The sequence below is a fragment of the Ochlerotatus camptorhynchus genome, unplaced genomic scaffold, assembly GCF_037179485.1.
Source record: "Ochlerotatus camptorhynchus isolate MF236.1 unplaced genomic scaffold, CSIRO-AGI_Acam_v1.1 ptg000082l, whole genome shotgun sequence".
NCBI classification, from domain to species: domain Eukaryota; kingdom Metazoa; phylum Arthropoda; class Insecta; order Diptera; family Culicidae; genus Ochlerotatus; species Ochlerotatus camptorhynchus.
Genome location: NW_027040572.1, coordinates 3418707 through 3442290, shown reverse-complemented (window position 1 = coordinate 3442290; position 23584 = coordinate 3418707). Strand labels below are relative to the sequence as shown.

The 23584-nt window shown below is 37.2% G+C and overlaps 1 protein-coding gene across 1 annotated transcript; it reads right to left on the bottom strand.

Moving 5' to 3' along the window:
• Window positions 1-11890: 11890 nt before the first annotated feature.
• Window positions 11891-12433, bottom strand: LOC135698092 (lectin subunit alpha-like). Its single transcript, XM_065217946.1, has 2 exons — window positions 12339-12433; window positions 11891-12272 (listed from the first exon to the last, which is right to left on the bottom strand). Exons 1-2 carry the CDS (start codon window positions 12414-12416, stop codon window positions 11907-11909), a joined length of 444 nt encoding a protein of 147 aa, XP_065074018.1. The 5' UTR covers window positions 12417-12433; the 3' UTR covers window positions 11891-11906.
• Between the last annotated feature and the right edge of the window lie 11151 nt (window positions 12434-23584).

The following is a 23584-nucleotide window of genomic DNA, read 5'->3' as shown; positions in this document are numbered from 1 at the left end:
GGTCATACTCAATCATCGTTTCTGCTTTCACCTTTCTAAGGTTATTCATTATCATTTTATTCTGATGATTGATAATGATATTCATAGGTAACTGTTAAGCTGACTTTTCCACTTTTTTTTTGAAATATGACTGAGTTACGGCAAGCCATGTATAGTTAAAATGTACACAATTTATTTATTTGGTAAGGCTTAAATACGAATGTAACTATCGGGTAAATGCAAGAACTGTATAAAATATACCACATGACATACATCACAATTAAAATGAACGCTCCAATCTTTTTTCTCTACCAGTGGTTTCGTATATTGCAACTAGCCATTCAGTTGTCAGTGAGTCGTGTGCCTGAAGCAATGAAATCGTTGATAATTGTACTTCTCGCCGTTGTAGCATCAACGGCTTCAAAGTATTTTATTCCGACGATGAAGGTACGTCCATAATCTTGACATTCCTTGAATATTACATCTACTAATAGAATTTACCCATCGTAGTCAAACTGGTTCCAAGCGCATGAGTTCTGCAACTCCTTGGATATGAAGTTGGTATCTTTACCAACCAAAACCGATCATGACAAACTCATCCAATTCATAAAGGAATCGGACAAGTTCTCCGACAAGGCTCGTTTCTGGCTTGGAGCAAGTGATTTGGGAAAACACGGTACCTACACCTGGATTTCCACCGGTAAACAGGTCACTTTCACCAATTGGGCTACCAATAGACCGAACAATACCGATCCACTCAACCGTTGTCTTGAGTTTTTATACTGGCCTTCGTTGAATTGGGATTGGGACTGGAACAACTGCAATTGTCGTAGCATGCAATTTTACTTCATTTGTGAAAAGCCCAATAAACAAGATTGTATCAAGGAGTTTTAATTGTAACAACTAACCAGTATTCATTATTTTGAAAATCAAATGAACCGATTGTAGGAAAAAAACGTTTATTTGATACACACAGACTCTATGAATCTGTTTAGACATGCTTCATTACTGTCCTTACTACATTGACAGTGTCCCAATCGTGCATGATCTAGTAGATTATTTGGTCTGAAGTTCACGACATCTAGAATAGTAGAAATCAATTATGTGCATAGACGAATAAGACGATTGAACATGTTCCGTAGCTAAGGACATTGTACCAGTCGTGGTTGATCTAGTTGATCATTTGATTTGAATTCCAGGTCGATTTGGAGAACCTAGAACATCTAATATACATATGAATTGATCGTAAATGATGCGAATAAACTCTATGTATCAGCTTGGACATGTTTTGCTGCTATGGACATTGTCTTAGTTGTGGTTGATCTTGCGGATCGAATAATCTCAACTTCCAACTTCGACAATCCGGAGAACCTAAATGATGAAACATGCTTCATTAAAATTGGTTAAAATCTGGCCGAGTATGAGTAATTTTAATGTTTTGAAAGTTGATATGGTTAAAATCGTCGCCTTTGATTTTAATAGCAGCATGTACCGGGGATTTAGACGTTGTACTAGCTGACGTATGGATACACCTGTTGGTGAAGGTGTAACTTGAGTTTGACGAATTTTGAAACGGTTTGAAAATCCTGCAGATTTGCAGTCTTCGGCAAACTTCTTCTAGACTGGAAAAAATAAGCATGCCTCCTGTTTTTGGTACTTGGTTCAGATCTTCCCTATCTAGTCGCACTCTGTGTGTCAAAATTGGATCTGAACTATCTGAGACATTTCCCAACAAACAATTTTAGCTGCAGCTTAGCTTATACAGGCAAAAAATAGCTGCATAAGGCAAATTTTGGCTGTATAAGCTAATCTGCAGCTAAAATTGTTTGTTGGGTTTCCAACACTTCCGGAGTACCTCAATGAAGCAATTTGAGGCCATTGCTAATCGTGCTATTCATCAATGCAATCGACATTATGCGTCCACCTAGATACCGTATGTTTTACGCCGACGATATCAAGATCGACAAGATAAATAGGAGTCTACTAGATTGTTTGGAGCTTCAGAAGATGGCAGATTGCGTTGAAATGTGGTGTTCTCGTAATTTCATGACAGTTAGCATTTCTAAAGCTTGCTTCAGATAGAATTGGAACAAAAACAATTGCCTGTATTTCAGTTATTTATTATTGAATTCAAGATCTTTTTTTATACAAATGTAGCGTTTTCTTCATACTTTTAAGAAAAAATACGGATAAAATTATTCGTCACGGTTTCGAAGGAATTCTCTAATTTTTCCTGTAACACGGCTCATTAGGCGGCGCACACCTTCTTCGTCCATCGTTTTAGCTATCTTATTCCACCAGGTCTTCATCTGATTGATGACAGCTTGCCAAATCTGGCCAAAACATTACGGGATGATCGTGGGATCGAATGAACGGCAAAATTCGTTTTTGGAGACACTCTTTTTGGTATAGTTCCGACGTCATTGTCTTATTTGTAACGAAAACTTTCGTTTTTTTGCCACAGCTGCAAATGCCCTGCCAAATCATAAATTTTCGTGCAAATTTGTCGGCAAAAACAAATTTAAATTTGGCTGGAACATCCCCCCGAGCCGTTGCCAAGTAAAATTTTTGACCTGGGATTTGCCCGAAGTCAGCCTTGACATAGGTTTCATCGTCCATCAGAAGACACCCGTCGAACTTGGTCAGCACCTGGTCGTATAGCTTCCGCGCACGGATTTTGGCCACACTATTCTGTTTTATGGCCCGATTTGGCTGTTTGCTAGCTCGATACGACTTGATTCCTTCCCGGAGTCGAGTTCTCCTCACGGTACTATGGGCAGCACCGAAATTTCTGGCCAAATCACGGTCCGACAGATTGGGATTCCTCTTAATCGTCTTCAAAATCTTACCACGCAGTTTCCGGTCGACAGTTCCACTCCGACGATTGGCTTGAGGCTTCCGAATCGTCATCAATGTTTCCTTATACCATACGGTATTTCTGGGCAATTTCAGCTGTTTAGCTAGCCTAGATGCAGACCACAATGGATTTTCCAAATAACTGTGCACAATTTTTTCCCTTCTTTCGGCTTCCATGTTGATTGTTTACAAAGTACAGTCGATTTGCGGAATGTCAAAAATACATACGTGAAGCTGACAAAATTTCCTACACGTGGGCGCCAAGAACTTCCAAATCCGTCCACCAGGAGCACCACAATATGAGCAAAAGTTTGTTCCAATTCTAAATGAAGCAAGCTTTAAATGCAGTAAAAGGTCAAACCGTTTGTTTTTGACTACACTAAAACAAATAGGCAACTTGGATTCATCTAAAACATTTCTTCAGAATTCCTGGATCTACTATGTCTACACATGGTTCATGGACTGTAAAATGTCAACTTCATTATAATTACCAATATTTTAAATGGAGTGAGGAAGCAGAATGAAAACAACGGAAGCCATGATGCAGGTTTTACCCGCATCCCAAACTGGCAGCAGGTATCTGTCCAGCAGATGGAATGAACACACTTTCAGCCGGGTTTTCAGCTCAACAAATCAACACCACCATCGACTTCCATCTGAGCGGCGGGAGCAAGAACACCGGATGCGTTCGGGGATTCTTTTTCTTCGAGGACGGCCAGTATGATGACATGTACCAGCCACTGCCATTGTGCCGGACCACCATTCTAATGATACGGCTCAGTGAGTGTGTATGTTATTTACAAGATCACGTTTACGGGAACTAAGTCATGAATTCAAACGAACTAGCAGTTCATGCTTTCGTGATTTGTTGTTCATGAATACCGGAACGGTTTTTTTGCGTGCAGCTGAATGGCGGCAAGTCTTTCACGGTAAGATCCAGCAAAATAGAATGACGAGCTCCTTGGTGGTGCCCATCTCGGCTAAAAAAATCTAAATGTGTACGATCCCTATATTGCTCGCTGGTACGATCCTTTTTGGAATCAACCCAAGTAACAATTTCTAGTTGGAGAAAAGCTTTCGTTTATATTTTGTTCAGCTGCAACATGACAGTTAGTTTTATAGTAACAGTTTTACAACCAAAACCATTAAAAGTTTTAGTTTAACATTTAGGGGAAATGACGGCTTCGGCATGACAGACTATTTTCGGCAACCCAAATTGAAACGCTAATTTCACAAACTCTTCGCTGAATGCATTCAAACGATTTTTTAGGCGTTCAGCTTCAATTTGCTTGTATTTTTACCACTGAGAAAAAGTAATCTAGCAAGGTTTTCTTGAAATGAAACACACGCACTACGTAATGCTGCTAATTTCGAGTTGCCGATGAAAGCACAGCTGTTTAACACGCAGCTCAAATAGAAAGGTTGCAGAATAAAAAGATGTTGCCCACCATAGTCGCTCTCACTAGAGAAGATTGGAGCTTTGTAAACGCGTTTCAACACAGTTTTTGACAATTCTTTCGACTGAAATTGTTAGAGCAGCTGGCAGCAAAAGATTGTAAACAAACCAATAATGTATATGTGTGCGTTCATTAGAGAAAAAGGCTATAGAGCTTTTTGACGATTAATCGGCGCACACTACTGCCCCATTTAAATCGAACGAGTGCGAGCAAGAGGGAAACAGATTAGGTGGAAAACAAACCGTGCATTCATCCATGTGCGCTAGATAGAGAAAGACGATTAAACGTCAAAAAGGTCTATAGAAAGTTGATCACTGCTTAGGTTGCCGAGAATACGTAAATTCCCCTACTTGATTACTAAGGCTCTGAACCATTTGGAGGATTATTTTAACTTTTGGTTAAAATTTGACAGATGGAAAGTTATCGATTAACCCTGCTATCTGAGCGTGGTTACTTCTGACAGACAAGAAGTTAAATTTTGACGACCGTGGCTTGAAAACCGGTCGATCGACAGCACGGGGATTTTCGAACATAAGAAATAACTTTCGAAATGTCATTTTTAACCACGAGTTAAATTTAACTCGGCAAATGGTTCACAGCCTAAGGCTCTGAACTATTTGGTGGATTATTTTAACTTTTGGTTAAAATTTGACAGATGCAAAGTTATCCATTAACCCTGCTATCCGAGCATGGTTATTTCTGACAGACAAGAAGTTAAATTTTGACAACCGTGACTCGAAAACCGGTCGATCGACAGCACGGGGATTTTCGAACATAGAAAATAACTTTCGAAATGTCACTTTTAACAACGAGTAAAATTTAACTCAGCAAAGGTTCACAGCCTAAGTCTAATATCTCACAAAAATCAAAACTTTAAAGTTTCGAACTCCAAGTCAAGATTTTGATAATTTTCAATGTTCCAGAATCGTAGCAATAAAAGAGTGAAGATTTGATTTGATTAATTTCAAGTTTGTAATCTTAGCAGCACCGGTGGTGTAGTGGTAAGCGTGCTTGCCTCTCACTCCAAAGGGCCTGGGTTCAATCCCAGTCGGTTCCATGTACTCAGTACGAAAAACAAATCAAGGAAAAAAGTTTGCACATTTAAAAGTTCATTTCATTAAACTCATTTCAAAGTTTGGCATTTCAAATATTTTTGATAGTTTTGGAACTTGAAAACTTTGCATGATCCCTATCAGGGATCGTGAAAATTTATCTATGGCTGGAATATTTAATTTTGAATAAATCTTCCAGAATAATTAAGAATTTTCTAAATCCAGGATCATACAATTTTTCAAGCATGAAATCTAAAAAAACGAAGGTCAAATTGGTCAAATTACGCCAAAACAATTGAAAATTGTTGTGATCATGAAACAACTTCAAAACATATAGTACGATTTGTACAAAAAGCGCTGAAAACCTGATTTGCCACACTGTTCAAAATTTATATTGAGACCAAAATCTAAGATCATAAATTGATAATTTCATTTCAACACTTCATAGGATTTCTTCCGAATATTCTCAAGAATTTGTTTTTTTTTTTTTTCTTACGTTTATTTATTAGGCTCAAATGTCAATAAGACTCAACGGAGCCGAATGCTATGAAAAATAGATAATTAATTTTAATTAGGAGAAACATCTGGAATCCTATAGGGACAACTATCACCACTCACTGGGATCAAGCTGCTATCACTTTCGGTGGAATCGTTTGCGTTCATTTTTTCGTTTCATTGTTCGTAGTGTCCGAGACGATCGATCTTTGGCGTTTCGTTTCAGTTTTATTGTTTTGCTGTTGCTCTGCAATAGGTTTTGGTTTGAAAAGAGAGGGTCACTGTTTACCGTTGGCTGCGTTTGATTGTTGTTTGTTGGAGTGATTGGTCTTGTTGATGTTGCTGGTTCCACTGTTCACGCTGTAACTGTTGTTGATGCTTCTATTCTGCTGATCAGTTGGGGGATTATTGTCCTCGTTTGCAGTTGCTGTTGTCACCTCAGAGCAACGTTGTTTGGGATGGGATTTGCGCCCGCAATTACGGCATGTTTTAAACCTGATTATGGTAGGATACCATCTTAATTTCCCTGCGCTTCGGTCAGAGAGCGTATAGAGCGTCGTTGTGCCAATTTGGTCGTGGCACATATCGAGTATGAGAGAGTAATTGCAGTTAGATCAAAAGTGCCTGAGAAAAATGCAAGTACTTTCGCAGATTACCCGAAGTTGCGATAGTGAAGGTATGATCACAGACAAGCAGACATAACACTCTTAAAACGTTCATCAAAATCGTTTTTAACGGTCAATTCAAATGTTTCTTAGTTGGTAGTACTGCCACTTGTGGTGCACATAATCAATTCCCTAGCGTTTAACGTTTACACACTACAACCATCTGTTGAGTGTATTGCCCATCATAGTGTATACGACAGATGGCGGTAGGGTTTATAATGATAAATGTTCAATGGGTTGTGTCTGCTTGTCTGTGAAATAACATTGAGGTAACGTTAGGATAAAATCAAAGCATTGAGAAATATTACGCATCATTTTCAGAAATACTTTACTTCGCAACCGATGAACCATTATGACGGCCATATGAGTACCCAAGTAACAATATAGTCGCAATATAGCTTGTATATTCTTACTTTGCTTGAGTATGGTTAGTTGGGGAATCTGATGAAACTGTCACTTCTTGAAACTGATCCCTTTCGTATTTCTTTCATTCTCCCTTCGCTCACGGAGCGCTCGGTGGACCAGCGACTTTGGACGTGAGCCTCGTCCCAGATCACCATGGCAATTCAATAACATATAGTGGACATCAAACCGACCAAAAAAGGCGGAATCATATTAGAACCAACCAACCATGGACGATCTACGGAAGGAAATTGCCGGTGAAGCACGGAATGAAATACGAAGCGTTAGAGAAAGGTCCAAGGGATTCCAAAGGAAGCAATTAACGGCGGCGGAAGAGCAGAATATGGTGAAAGCTGTCCAAATTTGTGTTTACATAGGAGAAAATTCGGTAAGATCCTTCCATTGCATTATTTTATAATTCTTCAATATTGTACAAATATTTACACATTACACACAACTACACATAGTAACTCGGAGCGTTTGGTACGGTATGTCCACGCTTCCTTCCACCAATGTAGATTCAAGAAATGTTCCCATTCATTTCCAAGAATTATCTTTGTGGCAAATACAACGCAGTAGGCCTGACCGTATTGATATTTATATCATATCTCAGATGTGCTGTAAACATCAGTTAGACAAGAAAAATGATTAGACCTCATCTAACCTAATCATTTTCAAGGATGCTTTCTCGTACTGGCTGCGTTTGTATTAGTTTAGATTAGATTAGATTAGATTATGGTAGGATACCATCGTAATTTCGTCGTCGACGGTTATGTACGACGGGATGGGAAGAGTAAGCTTAACTTTGACAACGCGCACTCCATTACTAAAGCCTGGAAAATAGCTCTTCCAGACTTCGCTTCTAATGACTATCACTTCACCATACTGACGCATATGATCAATGATAGCCACATTATCCATGTCGTCCGGAAGATCATGTAAGCGCACGTCGACCGCACTGCTCTCGACGTAAATTGAAATAAAGATCTTCTTCCTTTCGTATTCCATGAAATGCTTCAGGTGATGAGCTGACGCGATTCTTTCTGCCACTACGTCACTTTTCATACCAAAATACACAACGTTCTTGACATTATGTGGCTGGATCAAGGAATCAAAAATATCTCCAAATGACAAAATAACAAGCGATCAACGAACCGAATAATAACGCTATGTCAGAAGTTGAAAACAATAATGATATAATCTTCACCGTTCTTTTTCATGACAAGCAGCTCGTGCGACCCGACTCATTCGGGGCGGTAGAAGGAAACGAGCAAATTGTTGGCAAGCTGCTTCACGAAGTAAAGCCGAAGATGATACACGTGTGTTAATGGGAATTTTTTTGTTACGTCTTTTCCCGATTCATATCAAGCTATGTCCTCATCCGTGTATATTGCAACAAAGCAGGCAAGCAATATATCATTATTCTTCTACCACTCGGATCGAGCTTTGTTACAGAGCGAGTTTGTCATGGTAGTCGTAGCAACCGTTTTGTCTGTATCGTTGGTTGCTTTATGTGTTTGGATTCGCTGGGCTGAATACTTTTCACCAGTGACATGCCGAGCTGCACCTGATTGTCCAAGAAATTTTTAATATCTGAGATACACGGTCGCTTCGGAAGAATTGATGTGTCTAACACGACACAATTTGCTCTTAAAGGCCGCATGGCAAAAAAAAAACACACGCTCGTCGCAAAAAAAGATGCTCGGAAGTATTGTCTGGTGATACAACGTCCGATCAGTCTGAGATATGGATAGCAACTCTGAAGAATTTAATTAAAATCATTCAAAAATTTACTCAGAGCGCGTTTCAGAGATCATCTACATTATTATTGGGCTTCTGCTTAAAAAACTGCACCGTTCACTTCATATTCTTAAAAATTCTCCCAAGAATTTGTGTCCTACCGGTCAGGTATGAATGAATCCACTTTAATAAATGTTGACTAAAACCTAACTTAGATAATTTGAATAGCATTCACTAATTCTCCGAAAATATGTAGCTAGTGTCACATTGCCACTTTGCTTCAAAATCAAATTGTTTGCAAGTGTTAAGTGTTTTTGTGTGTCATTAATATGGTGAAAAGTGAAAATTGAACATGGTGGCGCTTTCGTCACTTTCTCATCTCACGACAGTAATGTCCTAGATAGAAACTCCTGGAGCTCAATGAGTTCTTAGTGAAACTTTATATGACCCCAATAGAGAGAACAGAGTTCCAAGTTCTGAAAAAGAGGTCTTAAAATCCTGGTGGGTACACGACGTTAGGCATAAATACGAAAGGCATAATGGATGGTTGGAAAATGGACGCTAGGCATAATGGGCGATAGGCATAATTCATATTTAAATGAATAATTTAAAAAATTCCATTCGTTCTCGCATGAGCTATTCTTTGTAAACAATCTTAATCTTCTTCTTAGGTGGGTTTTAATATGGGCATTTTTTATGATGGGACATTTCTATGTATATTTATGATTTCTGTTATTTTCAGATAAGATTTTTTGTACGAAGTATCATTTGGCCGATTCATAAAATTTACTATTCTCTTTCTCATGAGCTGTTCTTTAACTAAAGGTACGAACGAATTAAAACCCATAGCTTTTAAGTAGAGGCATGAGTTATTAAGCCATATTACATCACGCTTAACGTCGTTAGGCCGAGTTTGATTATATTGTACGGGTTGGTAGGTTAAAAAAATCATTACTCCACGATGCCAATAATCTTTAAATATTTCTACCAAAAACTTAAGATCTAGAAATTTATTTTCGCTTTTTTGGATTATCGGTCTTGAAAAATTTCCATAGAAACAGAATTCTGAAAACTCTCAATGTTGAATATGTTGTAAGTTGTGTATCTTCTGGAAATATTTAAACCTTTCCATGTCATAAATTATTGAAAAGACGTGGTTGTTGATAATTTGTTTCTGTACCCAGTATGTGAAAAAATTTCGATCGCGCCTTATTTTGTTTGTCAAAGGATGTATTTTTTCATGATTTAAACTTATGACATTTTTTCATAAAACCAGGTTCAGGAAGATCGGTTTAAGCTTGAGATCTCGATTTAAAATTCCAGTTCTAGAATCTTTAAACCATCAAACCCTGTGCATGATTTGTTCTCGGGATGATGAAATTTTTTAAATTTTAACATTTCATGAATTCTGAACTATCTGTCAATTTTTTATGTTTAAGATTTCAAGGATTGAAGGCTTCAATGTCCTAGCTAAATGTTTGATTATTTAAATTATAAAAAAATTGTTTGTTGGACTGGGCTTTGAAGGACTTTAGATATCTTGGACATAACAAGTTATCAAAATTTTAATACTTGCCAATATGTGTAAGATAGGGGAATTTACGTATTCTCGGCAACCTAAGCAGCGATCTTCTTTCTATAGCCTTTTTCTCGAAGGAACGCACACATATGCAGTATTGGTTTGTTTACAATCTTTTGCTGCCAGCTGCTCTAACAATTTCAGTCGAAAGAATTGTCAAAAACTGTTTTGAAACGCTTTTACAAAGCTCCAATCTTCTCTAGTGAGAGCGAGTATTGTCGGCAACCAGTTTTTCTTCGGCAACCGTTCCATTTGAACTGCATGTAAATCTGCTGTTCTATTATCGGCAACTCGAAATCAGCTACAATTTGTAGTGCGTGTGTTTCATTTCAAGAAAACCCTGCTAGATTGCTTTTTCTCAGTGGTAAAAATATAGTCAAATTGAAGCTGAAAGCATAAAGAATCGTTTGCATGCATTCAGCGAAGTGTTTTCTTGAGAAAATCCAGTGAAAATAGTGTTTCAATTTGGGTTGCCGAAAATAGTCTGTCATGCCGAAGCCGTCATTTCCCCTAGTTAAAGGATGGATGGAGAAGCTTTTGGCGTTTGATTTTTCCAACAATTGAACAAAAAAATCGTTAAAACGGCTGTCTGCTTGGTATGTGGAAAACCCCATTCGGCAAACAATGGATTTCTAAATTCTTTATTTTTTTTCAGTTAATGATGCCCCTATCGATAAGATAGATGCTCAAGCGGCGCCGGTGGTGTAGTGGTAAGTGTGATAATCTCTCACCCCAGCAGACCTGGGTTCAACCCAGTTGGCACCTTCTGAGGCATAACATCTCTGATCACGCCTTCCTTCGGAGTAAAGCCGTTGGTCCCCGGTTCGTGAGTTGATGGGTCGATAGGTAGGGTCCAGGTGTGGGAGCTGCCTCCCTGGCGTCGGTCGGCTTGGTGCTCAGTACGGAAAAGAAGATCGACGGAAAACAAATCAAGGAATACAAATCAAGGAAAAAAAAGAAAGATGCTCTGATAATCAATGCAATTAATATAATAAAAACTGATAAACAATCATAATGCAAGCTAAATATCCAGGTCTAAGTTAGAAGTTGCAGAACGTATATGAAAAACATACTTAACAAACAGCATGAGCTTTAATGCCTAACGTTAATTATGCCTAGCGATATAATGCCTAACGGACATTTGCCTAATGAATTTATGCCTAACGGGCATTGTGCCTAACGTACGTTTGCCTAACATCCGTATGGCGTATGGGGAACACTTGATCCTGGTACTGAAGGCAATTAGACCAAAGACAATTAGTAACGGGAGTTTCTAGCCTTGTGATATCTGATTAGAGTGAATTTAATGTTACCTTTGTTTATTAAACCTGGTTTTGATATACGATCAGGGAGCCCTCGATCACTTTCAACAATGTCGTCGCGAGAAAGTTGGGCCGAGGATATGTGACTAATCAACGGGTGTAGAAAAACACCATATTCAACCAGAGGTGACACAAATCGAATACCTACGACACCTAATTAAAGGAAATTCCCTTTCAACAAAGATAATCTATAAACTGGACTAACTGGAGTGATAATCCAACACTCATTCCGTGCCACACATTATACATAGAAACGATTGATGATGAAAACCGCACGGTCAAAAATTAAAACTCCCATTATGATATCTCGTGTATTTAATTTACCATTTAATTGTGAGTCAACCTACGTTTTCCAGCCATTAATTACTATCACATACGGCCGTGAACGATTCACAGATAAAGTAGAATTCGTATTCACAAACGTGATCATTCCAGAGCCAGATTTCTGCGCGGTGATATAATTCTATGCAATGCTCGTTTCCGTACCTGTTGTTGGGCTCGTTTTTTCCCCAGATCGCGTACTTCAAGAGCTTATTAGTGGACGTCCAGGTATAAGTTCCTTCTTGTGCCAGATCACCGGCACCGATCCAGAAACGAATCCTATCGCCATACTTATCCGAGTTTTTGACAAACTGAATAACGGCATCGCTCTCCGCCTCACTTTCGATCGTTGCCAATCTCTGATCTTTGGAAAGACAATATTCGTAAGCTTTGTACCAATTCGCCTAAAAGTTAAGGTGTCAAATTTAAGTTTTGTCATACATTTAATAATCTATCAGCATCGATCGTACCTCAAAGTTGGGTATGGAATAAGTTTTATTACCTAAAACTACTTGCACGATCACCAGTAATAAAATTGTAGTTCTCATCTTGTTGGCTTGGGATGAAGAAATGAACGGTGATTGAGTTTTATGTGTCGGACTGGTTCTAATAGGGTATGTGACACAATTTTCGACATATTTTTATATTAAACAAAAACAAAGGAAATGCATTTTGTCAATAAAGAAATACATTCCGTTTTAAATTCAGTTATGATTTTCCTGCGCAAAATGTCAAATTCAACATGAAAGATGTTTGCCCAAACTAACTTTGGTAGCACTTCGCCTTAAAGATTAAGGACATATGGTGATAACCTTTAACAAGCACCTAGTGCATCGCATCATATTTAGAAATGTGTCTCGTACCGAACCGACATGGGTAATTCCCCTGAATTATCAGCAGATCCTTTAAATCTTTTCACTCTCATATGACATATGTCCATTTTGAATGATTACAAAAACCGAACTGCAAATCCGATTAAATTTAAGTGTATACATCGGTCATACTCAATCATCGTTTCTGCTTTCACCTTTCTAAGGTTATTCATTATCATTTAATTCTGATGATTGATAATGATATTGCTTAGTAAAACGATGTGACCATTCTTCACAAGTTCACTTTTAAGCTGGCTATTCCGCTCTTTAGCGGAATATGACTGAGTTACGGCAAGCCATGTATAGTAAAAATATACACAATTTATTTATTTGTCAAGTAACTATCGGGTAAATGCATGAACTGTATAAAATATACCACGTGACATACATCACAATTAAAATGAACGCTCCAATCATCTCCTTGTGGTTTGGGCCGGCGCAGCCGGCCCGAATCGAAACTCGTCGAACTGATCGTTTTTATGTCACATTACTCTTTACACATGAGCTTGATTAGTGTTAGTGAAAGCTTATTTCCAAAGCAAATGACAGCTCATGTGTCGTGTTGAATGTTGTTTTTGTTGTTTTCAAAACATAAAGCAACAACTAGCCCGGGAGCTAGCTCAACTAAAGTTCAGCTAGCCAACTCAGGCAACAATCGTCATAATTCCGCAAGTTAAACGACAACAGTCTCCACAAACCAGCGCATCCGGCAGTGCCAGCTCAGAATCTTTCCGTGCCAAATAACAGTATCCTGCAGCAGATGAGCAACTTTCTTATCGCAGTCCCGAAAGAATTTCCACACCGAAGTCTTCACCGAACATTGATGAAAACAAATCCAGGGCTGTTACAACAGGCGCGGATTTGAAGTTTCAGTCGTGAAAATCGCGGAAAGAATTAATGATGTCGCGAAAATTGCGATTAGAATGATGTACTGTCACACAAATTGTGGAATTCATTGTAACCTTTCAGTCCCGGAATATTTAGCTATCATCAATTTTGTTGTTCATTTGGCTTTCAATTTTTTACCGGTTCAAACTAAACACCCTGCAAATAATCTAGACATGATCTTAATTCCATAAGTCACGCCGGATTTACACGGAAATTCCCTGGGGGTCCTTCCAATGCGAGACATTTTCATATTTTTTTTATTTCCAATATGAACATAGCATTTTTCGTTGTCAAATCATAAACGAATCGTATATATGCGAGTAATTGCCATGTATACCGGACATTATAGGTTCTTCAAATCGTCCTGGAGTTGAGTTATTGATTTGTTCTACTATATCAACCAAGACTGCAATAATCGACTGTAGTATCGAAATATGTCCAAACAGATTGAAAGTGTCTATTTGGATCGTGCCCGACCTATTGCTACGTATACAAGATGTTATGGGTTCTGAAATCATTCTGGAGATCAGATTATGTTTCTACTAGATCACCCAAGACTAATTCATTATTTGTAGTATCGAAATATGTCCAAACAAATTTGCAGTGTCTTGTTGCATTGTTGCATTCAATTCGGTTGAAGCTCTGTGATGAATTTTTCCCACTAGGGTTCTCTGTTTCTTGTTGAATTCTCATCATAATTCTCTTGGAATTCTTCTTAAAATCCATCTGTTATTTTCCTCACGATTCCCATTCACATTTCCTCAGAATCACGTAGGAATTTCCCTTAAAGTTTTTTTTTCAAAACTCCTTTTAAAATTTTCTAAAATTACTTAAGAGTTTAATTTGGAACTTGCATTCTTCTGCATAGAAATCCCTCTAAATTCATCTAAGGACTTCATGTCATATCAATTCTGGAATTCTGTTGAGAATTTCTCCCTTGGAAAATTATGAGGGAACCCTCCTCAATATTTATTTAAAATCATCACTTTGAATACTTTTAATTTTTACTTAAAATTCCAGGGTTTGTCCGCAATATTTTATAGATTGTTCTGTAATTTTTTATAACCCTTCAAATGCTTTCAAGTCTCGGAACATTGACGATTATAACTCCACGACCCATAAGTATGATTTTGACGTAGGATTACGTATTTCGGAACCATATTGCGGGTGCAATTACAAAAAATCGATCGCATTACGAAAAGAGGTCAGGTTTTGACCACATAATATGCAGATAGATTTTAATTCTAAACAAGCCAAACGATTAGAAATTTATCTACCAATCTGCTAAAATGAACACTTTATTAATTTTCAATGGGTTACTATTGAAAATTACATAAATGTCCAACTTTTGCAATGGTGATCAAAATTATCACCGAATGTCTGAAAACAGTGCATTCCCTAACACAGACTTAAAAATCGAATTCAATGCGGTCTCACTGAACGGTGTACATTCAATCACCGTAAGTGGTGGTGACCAGTCATCGGTATCAGCAGGAGCAGCAGCAGCAGCAGAAAGTAGCAGCAGCAAAAGTAGCAGCAGCAAGAAGCAGCAGCAGCAAAAGTAGCAGCAGCAGCAGGAGTGCTTCGGCAAACATTGTTCTCCACAGTAACAACGAAAGGCTGCCTGCAAGCAGCGAGCTGCAGTGCTCGTAGGAGCAACCATAGGAGGAAGAAGCTGCACCGCTATGCTGTGAATCGGAATCAGTAGCTCTTCGTGGGTCATCTATGCCAAGCGTGTCACCCTTGCTCTAAACAACTTACAGCTCGACAGCCTCATCCGTGTAGAACACCCACCTCAGATTTTGTCAACCATCACTACAAAACGGTCCTTTTCAGGACCAACAAAAATTGTTGGAAGAGTATTACTAGGACATTTTTTAAGGTAATCAGTTCCCGCAAGCAGCTTGGTATCAAGGCCCTGGTCTATAGAAGGTATAGAATTGTAGGCACGAATGTATTGGTGAGATAAATCATCGTCCGGCCACGCTGGTGGAAGTGTTAAAATCAATATAGAATTTGAGAGAAGCTAAATAAATAAATCCAGGGACATTCATTTTTTCCCCCGGAAATTGATTTCTCCCCATGTAAGTTCTACTTGCTTTATTACCAATCCCCAGAAAGCCACAATAAAATCAAATTTGTGGGAAAATAAGCTCACGAGTTTCGAAGTCCCTCCTTTTTTACATATTCTGCATAAACGATACTTTCCGCCCCGCCCCATTCATATAATTCGGAAGGAAATCATGTGAGGGGTGAGCTATTTTGAGTGCAGAATGTGTAAAGAAGGAGGGACTTCGGTTGTTAATCTAAATGCATATATAGAGGTAACAGCAGCGTTGCCAGTATTGCAAATTTATCTGGATTTTACAGATTTTCAGTCGCCTTGCCAGATACACGTTTATTTTCAGATTTTTTAAATAGGGGAAATGGCTCTAATGTTGGCCAATGGATCTAAGATTGGGCCCATCGCTAAAAATCTGCTATTCATCAATTTTATCTAGATGAATGCGTCATTGGGACGGTACTGATGGATATTTTTGGTCGCTATTGAAAATTCAATCGATTGCTGAATTTATGTATGGGCCCAATTTAGGGGCATTTAGGCCGACATTACATCCATTTCCCCTATGTTCCAGATTTTTAAAATGTGTTGCTTTATAAATATCACTGAAATTAAGGGATCGTCCATTAATTATGTCACACTTTTAGGGGGGTTTTGGAAACTGTGACGAACCTTACAAAAACAATTAAGGTCCATAGAAAAAATGTGACAAAGGGGTGATGGGGGGGGTTGAAAATGGACCCTCTAATCAAAAAATATAAAGCCAAACTTACTACTTTAATTACTAAAAGCCATCAACGTTTGGACATTATTGCAACATCATGCATGGAATTGTTACAGCATGTTTGTAATGGGTTGCAGAATCATAAAAATCGAGACATTATTGGCTGTAAAAAATCTTCAAATTTAAAAAAAATATCGAGCCAGCTTTTTTTTTATTATCTGGAGTTGTTTAGATTTTGGCTATAATTACATTTCTTGGAATCTTGGATTTATAAAAATCAATATTTCAATATGGATAAATTTTCCTAATTTTTGGAATTTAGAGACATCGAAAACTGTTCAGGATTGAAAACAAAAAAATGAGTTTTGGAAAATTAGCAAGGCTTTTGAATCTTGACAACCACCAAGACTTTAAAGTATGTTCGTGATATTTTTGATGATAATTAATTAGATGTTTAAATAGAGTTTTGAAGTAATATTGAGTTACCTTAGCAGTCTGCAATACTTTGGAATTCTGAATTGCCCTAGATTTCAGAACTTTAAGGTAATTCTGAAAATAGTTTACAGTTAAGTGTAAGTATGCAGTCTGTGCAACCTTTGATTGAAGTGAAGACGGTATAAATTGTCTTTTGCAAACTCTTATGACAATTGCATGGAGATTTTGGCAAGAAAAGAAATAGTTAGAATCCGGAAGAGAAATCAAAATTCTTAAGATGAAACTTAAGGAGTATGCTGATACGAATCGTGAGAATAATTTCAATGGAATTATGTCCAATGTTTCTATGGAAGATTAGGTTTTATCAAGTTTTAAGAAATCTGGCAATTTCTGGGAGACTTTCAAAGGTATTTGGCAAAGTACTTGAGTACTTAGGAAATACTGAAGAGGATTAGTCTGAGAAGAATGTGACGGTCATTCTGAAGAGCATATGGAATTATCAGGAATTATTCCGAATAATAAGAAATTATATCGGAAAATGAAATCGAGTTCTCCATATGTTCCCTCATCACATCAAATTGATCAGAATTTCTTCCAAATTATCAGAATTAATATCGAACACGTATGACTAATTGGAAATTGAAATTGAGTTCTCCATATATTCCATCAACATATCAAATTAATCAGAAATCCTTCTGAAGATCTTCGGGCAGTTCGAATGTATTTCAAAATACAAGGATGATCAGGAATTATTTCGAAATTTCACCGAATTATCAGAAGTTATATGGAAACCCTATGACTGATTGGAAATTGAAATCGATTTCACCATAATGTGTACCCTATGTACCATATCAAAGTGTTCAGAAATTCTTCCGGATTATCAGAAATTATATTGAAGGTCTTCGACTAATAGAACAATTGCAACCAAGTTTCCATATATATCTCAATCAAATCAGGTTGATCAGGAATTCTTTCGAATTATCAGAAATTATAAAAAAAAAACTTCCTGATCAGAAATTGAAATCGAGTTGTCCTTATGCCCTTACCATATCAAATTGATCAGGAATTCTTTCGTGTGACCAAAAATTGTATCGAATACCTACGAATGGTGGGAAATTGAAATCGAGTTTTATCAGGACATCTTCCGAATTATCAGAAATTATATCGAAGACCTACGACTGATCGGAAATTGAAATCGAATGATCCATATACACCCTAGCAAAGTGATAATGAATTCTTCCGAATTATCAGAAATCATATTCAGGGCCTTCGACTTATAGAAGAATTGTCATCGATTTTTCCATATAGGTATATCTTTATCATATCAGGTTGATCGGCTATACTTCCGAATTATCAGAAATTATATCGAACACATACGGCTAATTGGAAATTAAAATTGAGTTCCCCAAATATTCCCTCATCATATCAGATTTATAAGAAATTATAAAAAAGACCAATTACTGATCGGAAATTGAATTCGAGGTCTTTGTATATTTCCTCATCATATCAAAGTGATCAGGAATTCTTCCGGATTATCAGAAATTATATTGAAGGTCTTCGACTAATAGAACAATTGCAACCAAGTTTCCATATATATCTCAATCAAATCAGGTTGATCAGGAATTCTTTCGAATTATCAGAAATTATTTAAAAAAAAAACTATTTCTGACCAGATATTGAAATCGAGTTCTCCTTATTCCATGACCATATCAAATTGACAAGGAATTCTTCCGAATTATCATACATTATATCGAAGGCTTACGACTGATCGGAAATCCAAATCGAGTTTTCCATATATTCCTTCATCATATCAAAGTGATCAGGAATTCTTCCGAATTATCATATATTATACCGAAGGCCTTCGATTAAAAGAAGAATTGAAATCGAGCTCTCCATATATATCCTTTTTCCATCAAATTGAATAGAAATTGCCAGTTGGTCAGTAAGAATGTATTTACAAAATGTAATAATGATCAGGAATCATATAGAAGACTTTCAAATAATCAAAAATTTGTTTTAAACCCGTTGAATACTATCCAACAATGTCAGTTTGATAAATAATTCATTCGAATTATCATAAATGATACGAAGACCTACGATCGGAGATTGAAATCGAGCTCTCCATATATTCCCTGGTCATATCAGAGTGATCGGGAGTCCTTCTGATTATCTTTGGTCTGTAAGAATGTATTTTCAAAATTTAGCATTGATCAGGAGCCATGTAGACGATCTTCAAATGATCTTGAAATAAAACCATTTGAATATTCTTACATCATATGAGATTGGTTAGGAATTCTTCCGAATTATAAGAAATTATTTCAAGGACTTCCAACTTATAAAAAAATTTATATTGTGTTCTCCATATATTCGCTTCTCATATCAAGTCATCTTCCGAAGATCTTCGGTCAGTTAGAATGTATTTTCAAAATATAAAGATGGTTAGTCGAAGTCTTTCAAATGATCTTAAATTGAAATTCTATCTTTTGAATATTATCGTCCCATATGAGGTTGATCAGTAATTCCTGCAATTTATCAGAATTTATATCGAAGACTTACGACTTACAGGAAATTGAAATCGATTCTCCATATATTCGCTCATCATATCAAAGTGATCAGTAATTATTATGATGATCGTCGGTCAGATAGAATGTAGCAAAACTTCGAATATTCAAAGGATTTTATTTCAATTTCTGACCGTTTACAGATCTTCGACATGATTCCTGAACAACGCTATGTTATGAAAATACGTTCTTATTGACTGAAGATCTTCAGAAGAATTGCTGATATATTTGTTATAAAAGGGGCGCTGGTGGTGTAGTGGTAAGTGTGATTCCCAAAAGGCCTGGGTTCAATCCAAGTCGGCACCACCGGGGTTTTCTGAGGAATAAAATTTCTTATCACGCCTTCCTTCGGAAGGGAAGTTAAACCGTTGGTCCCCAGTCCATGAGTTGATGGGCCGATATGTAGGGTCCAGGTGTGGAAACTATCTCCCTGGTGCCGGTAGCATTGGTACTCAGTACGCAAAAGAAAATCGAAGGAAACAAACCAAGGATTTTTTTTTATATGATAAAGAAATATATGGAGAACTCGATTTCAATTTTTTTATTAGTCCAAGGTCTTCGATATAATTTTTGATAGTTCGAAAGTATTCCTAATCAACCTCATATGATGAGAGAATATTCAATGGAATTATTTTTAATGTTTAATCATGTGATTCTTATATTTTGAAATGCATTCTTACTGACCGAAGATCTTCATAAGAATTTTTAATAATTTCGATTTGATAAGGAAATATTATATCAATTTATCAATTTATTTATTAAGTTAGTCGTTAATCAAAAGCGTAAATTACATTATAATATCATTACTTATGATCTATGATTTCGCAGTGCTTGGAATTATTTTTCAATTTTAGCGGTGACATATTTAGGACTATCATTTCACAGTTTTCATTATATATAGATATCATCTGACTTATCGGTCCATATTTCGCTTAGCTAGTGCGGTGGCGATCTACCGCGAACAAATGTCTATTACGCAATTTTCGAAACGGTGCATAAAAATTAAGTCTTGATAATAAATAACCTGAGTCAATGCGTTGCGAAGCTATATTGTTTACGGAAGAGACCAAGAGACGATGCTCTTTCAATACCTGAATGTTGATTAACAAGCAACATGCTTCATAAGATGGGAGAAGAAATGCTGTCCATCCCAATTAACTCATATAATAAAAACTACTTTTGGATTGACTCTATTCGTTCAATTGTGTAAGGTGTAAAGTGGAAACCAAAACGCTTTATAAAATAAAATTGCTTTATAAAATAAATATGAATTGCCTGCTCTAAGAATTATTGTGTTATAATGATCCACAATTGCTTATTTAAAATCTAGAAAAACTCGTAAATCTTTTATTTTATATATTATTTATTTTATCAAACAAACTTTTACAACACCACGTCTAAAAAAACATGTACTTCATCAGCATGAATAAGCAGTTTGAGCTTTTTCAAAATAAGAGAGATATCGTTAACGTACAAAATGAAAAGAAGAGGTTCGAAGTGCGAGCCCTGAGGAACTCTTGACAGGACTTGAAATTAATTAGATTTTTTCTCGCAGTATCTTATAATTTTCTGACGGTCCGTTCCCAAGTATCACTTGCAACATCGTTCTTGACAAATAAAACAAATCCCAGTTGTGAATAAGTTCTATATTAATTGCTTGCAAAACGTCTTGTTTTAGACCCGTTGTATTGTTTTTGTGAAGTATTCAACCTTTCTGACATGGGGGGAGAGGTAGCTCATCGATTCTTCCGGTTCGCCTCCTAGCACCGTGCTATAAGGTACCAGGCGATAACCAGGGTAGTTGATCGATAGCTCGATGACGTCATTTCGTTGGCGTCTGCAATGGGAAATTCTCATAGCAGGCGTTGACGATGGGACGTTGTCGAGTTGTTGAATAGCAACTATCGTGGTAACTCACCGATTACCTGTCGATCTGCCAAATTTGGAAAGACGTCTGCATTGAATTGTCTCATATAATAATATTCCGCCCACTATATCACAAGAAATTGCGAGTAGCTGAGTGGAAAGGAGATAAGTTAAGCATTGGGTACAGGACCAAGTCTCCCCTGGGTGGTGCCAAAAGATGAGCGCAATAGAATCATCAAGTTGCCATAAGGCACGGATGAGACTATTGCATGGCTGGGTAGTCAAAGTCTTCCATTCGTTAGTCATTTCAGGTGGACTAGAACAGGTTTAGGTGGGCGTTGGCCAGATTTGGATTTTTCAGATATAATCCTGGATAGGACCCTGTCATTGAACGTCGCGTGAAAGTGGAACTTAATGAAGGCCTAAGTACTTTTTCGTAGTTTTTAGTTTTCGGATTTGAAAGATCGTCGGTTACAGTCCCTCCCCATGGACATGGAGGTTGACGATACTGAAGCAAAGGGTTATGTTTAATTTCTTTATATTTGCAACGATGATGATTTCCTATAGTGACACATATCACCTTCTTAATGCTTCAGTATGCCTCAAACGATTAATTCTTGGTTGTTAATAGAACTTCCTCGATGAAATGAGCTGCTTCATGCAGACTGAGCAATTCTGATTATAGTATCAGATTTGTTCTGTATACGGAGGAACTGGGAGGGCTTATTAGAAACTTCTCACCAATAAAGTAATGATTTTCTAGTAAATTTTGCATTTAATTATATTAATACTTTATTTTTAGCATACGATACAAAAGTGCTCGTTTTTGCGTAAAATAATTAATATTTATTTTGTAATTACGTTTAAAAGTTTTTTTTTGTGATCTGTAAATTTTCCTAGTTTGGTTAGAAGTTTCGAAGCTAACGCATGTCCGCAGGCCTAATAGAAAGATAGGCAGAAAAAGTGATTTTCGGAGTTTTATTCGTTAGGTGTTGTAGTGGAGATTTGTGTTGTTGGATGCAGGAGGAGATTGGAGGGCGGGAGTTTGACGCATAGAGCCTGCCAATTTCGCTTTCAGAATGTCGCAGTCAGCGGTTTTATGATTCGTGAGCGCTCGCGATTCGTAGAACCGTTGATTGTGACTGCAAGTGGATTTGACAGGTTTTGTGAGTCGGACGTTTGCTTTTTGGCCTATTCTTGTGTCTAACATGTGCAGAGTATCATTATAACATCTAATGGTTTTGAGATTCCTGGTTGCATGAAATATATTTGTGAGAATATCTTTTTGAGATTTTAGTAGTCACGTTTTGTTTGTAGTTTATATTTTATTTCTTTCATGTAATTATCGTAAATAATAGTTATTCAATAATAGATAGTTCATCCATATATTCGGACTTTGACGCGAAGCGCTGTGGATTATGAGATGCTTGATGACCCTGGAGGGATCGATTTTGCTTACTGAGCAAAAAATCATGGATTTAATTTCAAGCTCTTTCACAGCACAATAAATCGCCACCATCATTTGTATATTTGATATTGAACATTAATCTTGGAAACTATTTGCATATCAAGCGAAAACGTAGTCCTGTATTGTCGCGAAGCGTTATGGTTCTGAGATGCTCGATGACCCTGGAGGGATCGTTTTTGCTTACTGAGCAGAAAATCATGGGTTTAATCCCAAGCTCTCCGTCATGACTCTTAAAATTCATGATCACTAAACAAAATGAATATGTTCTTTCGATAGCCGGCTATCGATAGATTAAATAAACAACAAATAAACAATACATACTTTTGGTTGCATCGCCAACTTGAGGTGAATCCTAACCGAATACCTTACCCAACCCTCCAACTCCGTAGCACTTATGAGGGTGTCGCTAAGTCGGTGGCCTCTCGTTAAGTAAGTACTACATCAACATTTCCTTCCCTATCCCTAGTTATGGTAAAGATGGGCGTGGCCGGGAATAGCGACAGTCATGCTTCTGTTACTCTTGTTTTGATTGGAACCAATGTTTACTCCCCAGCATTATTCCTGAAAGTAGTCTTACTGAGAATTTCAGAAGAGTCGTGAGTGTCGCTAGTATCCAATCTACGAAGTATATCATAACAACGCTAACGCTAACGCTAACGCTAACGCTAACGCTAACGCTAACGCTATTCAACCTTTCTGACATGCTGTTTATCTTGAAGCTATAATTCGGTATTGAATGTCTCAATTATCGGTTTACAACATATTTATAAAAAAAAAACTTGGTGAAAACTTGCTAGCCTTATAAACATCATCTTTTCGTATGTCAGTTTTAGAAACGTG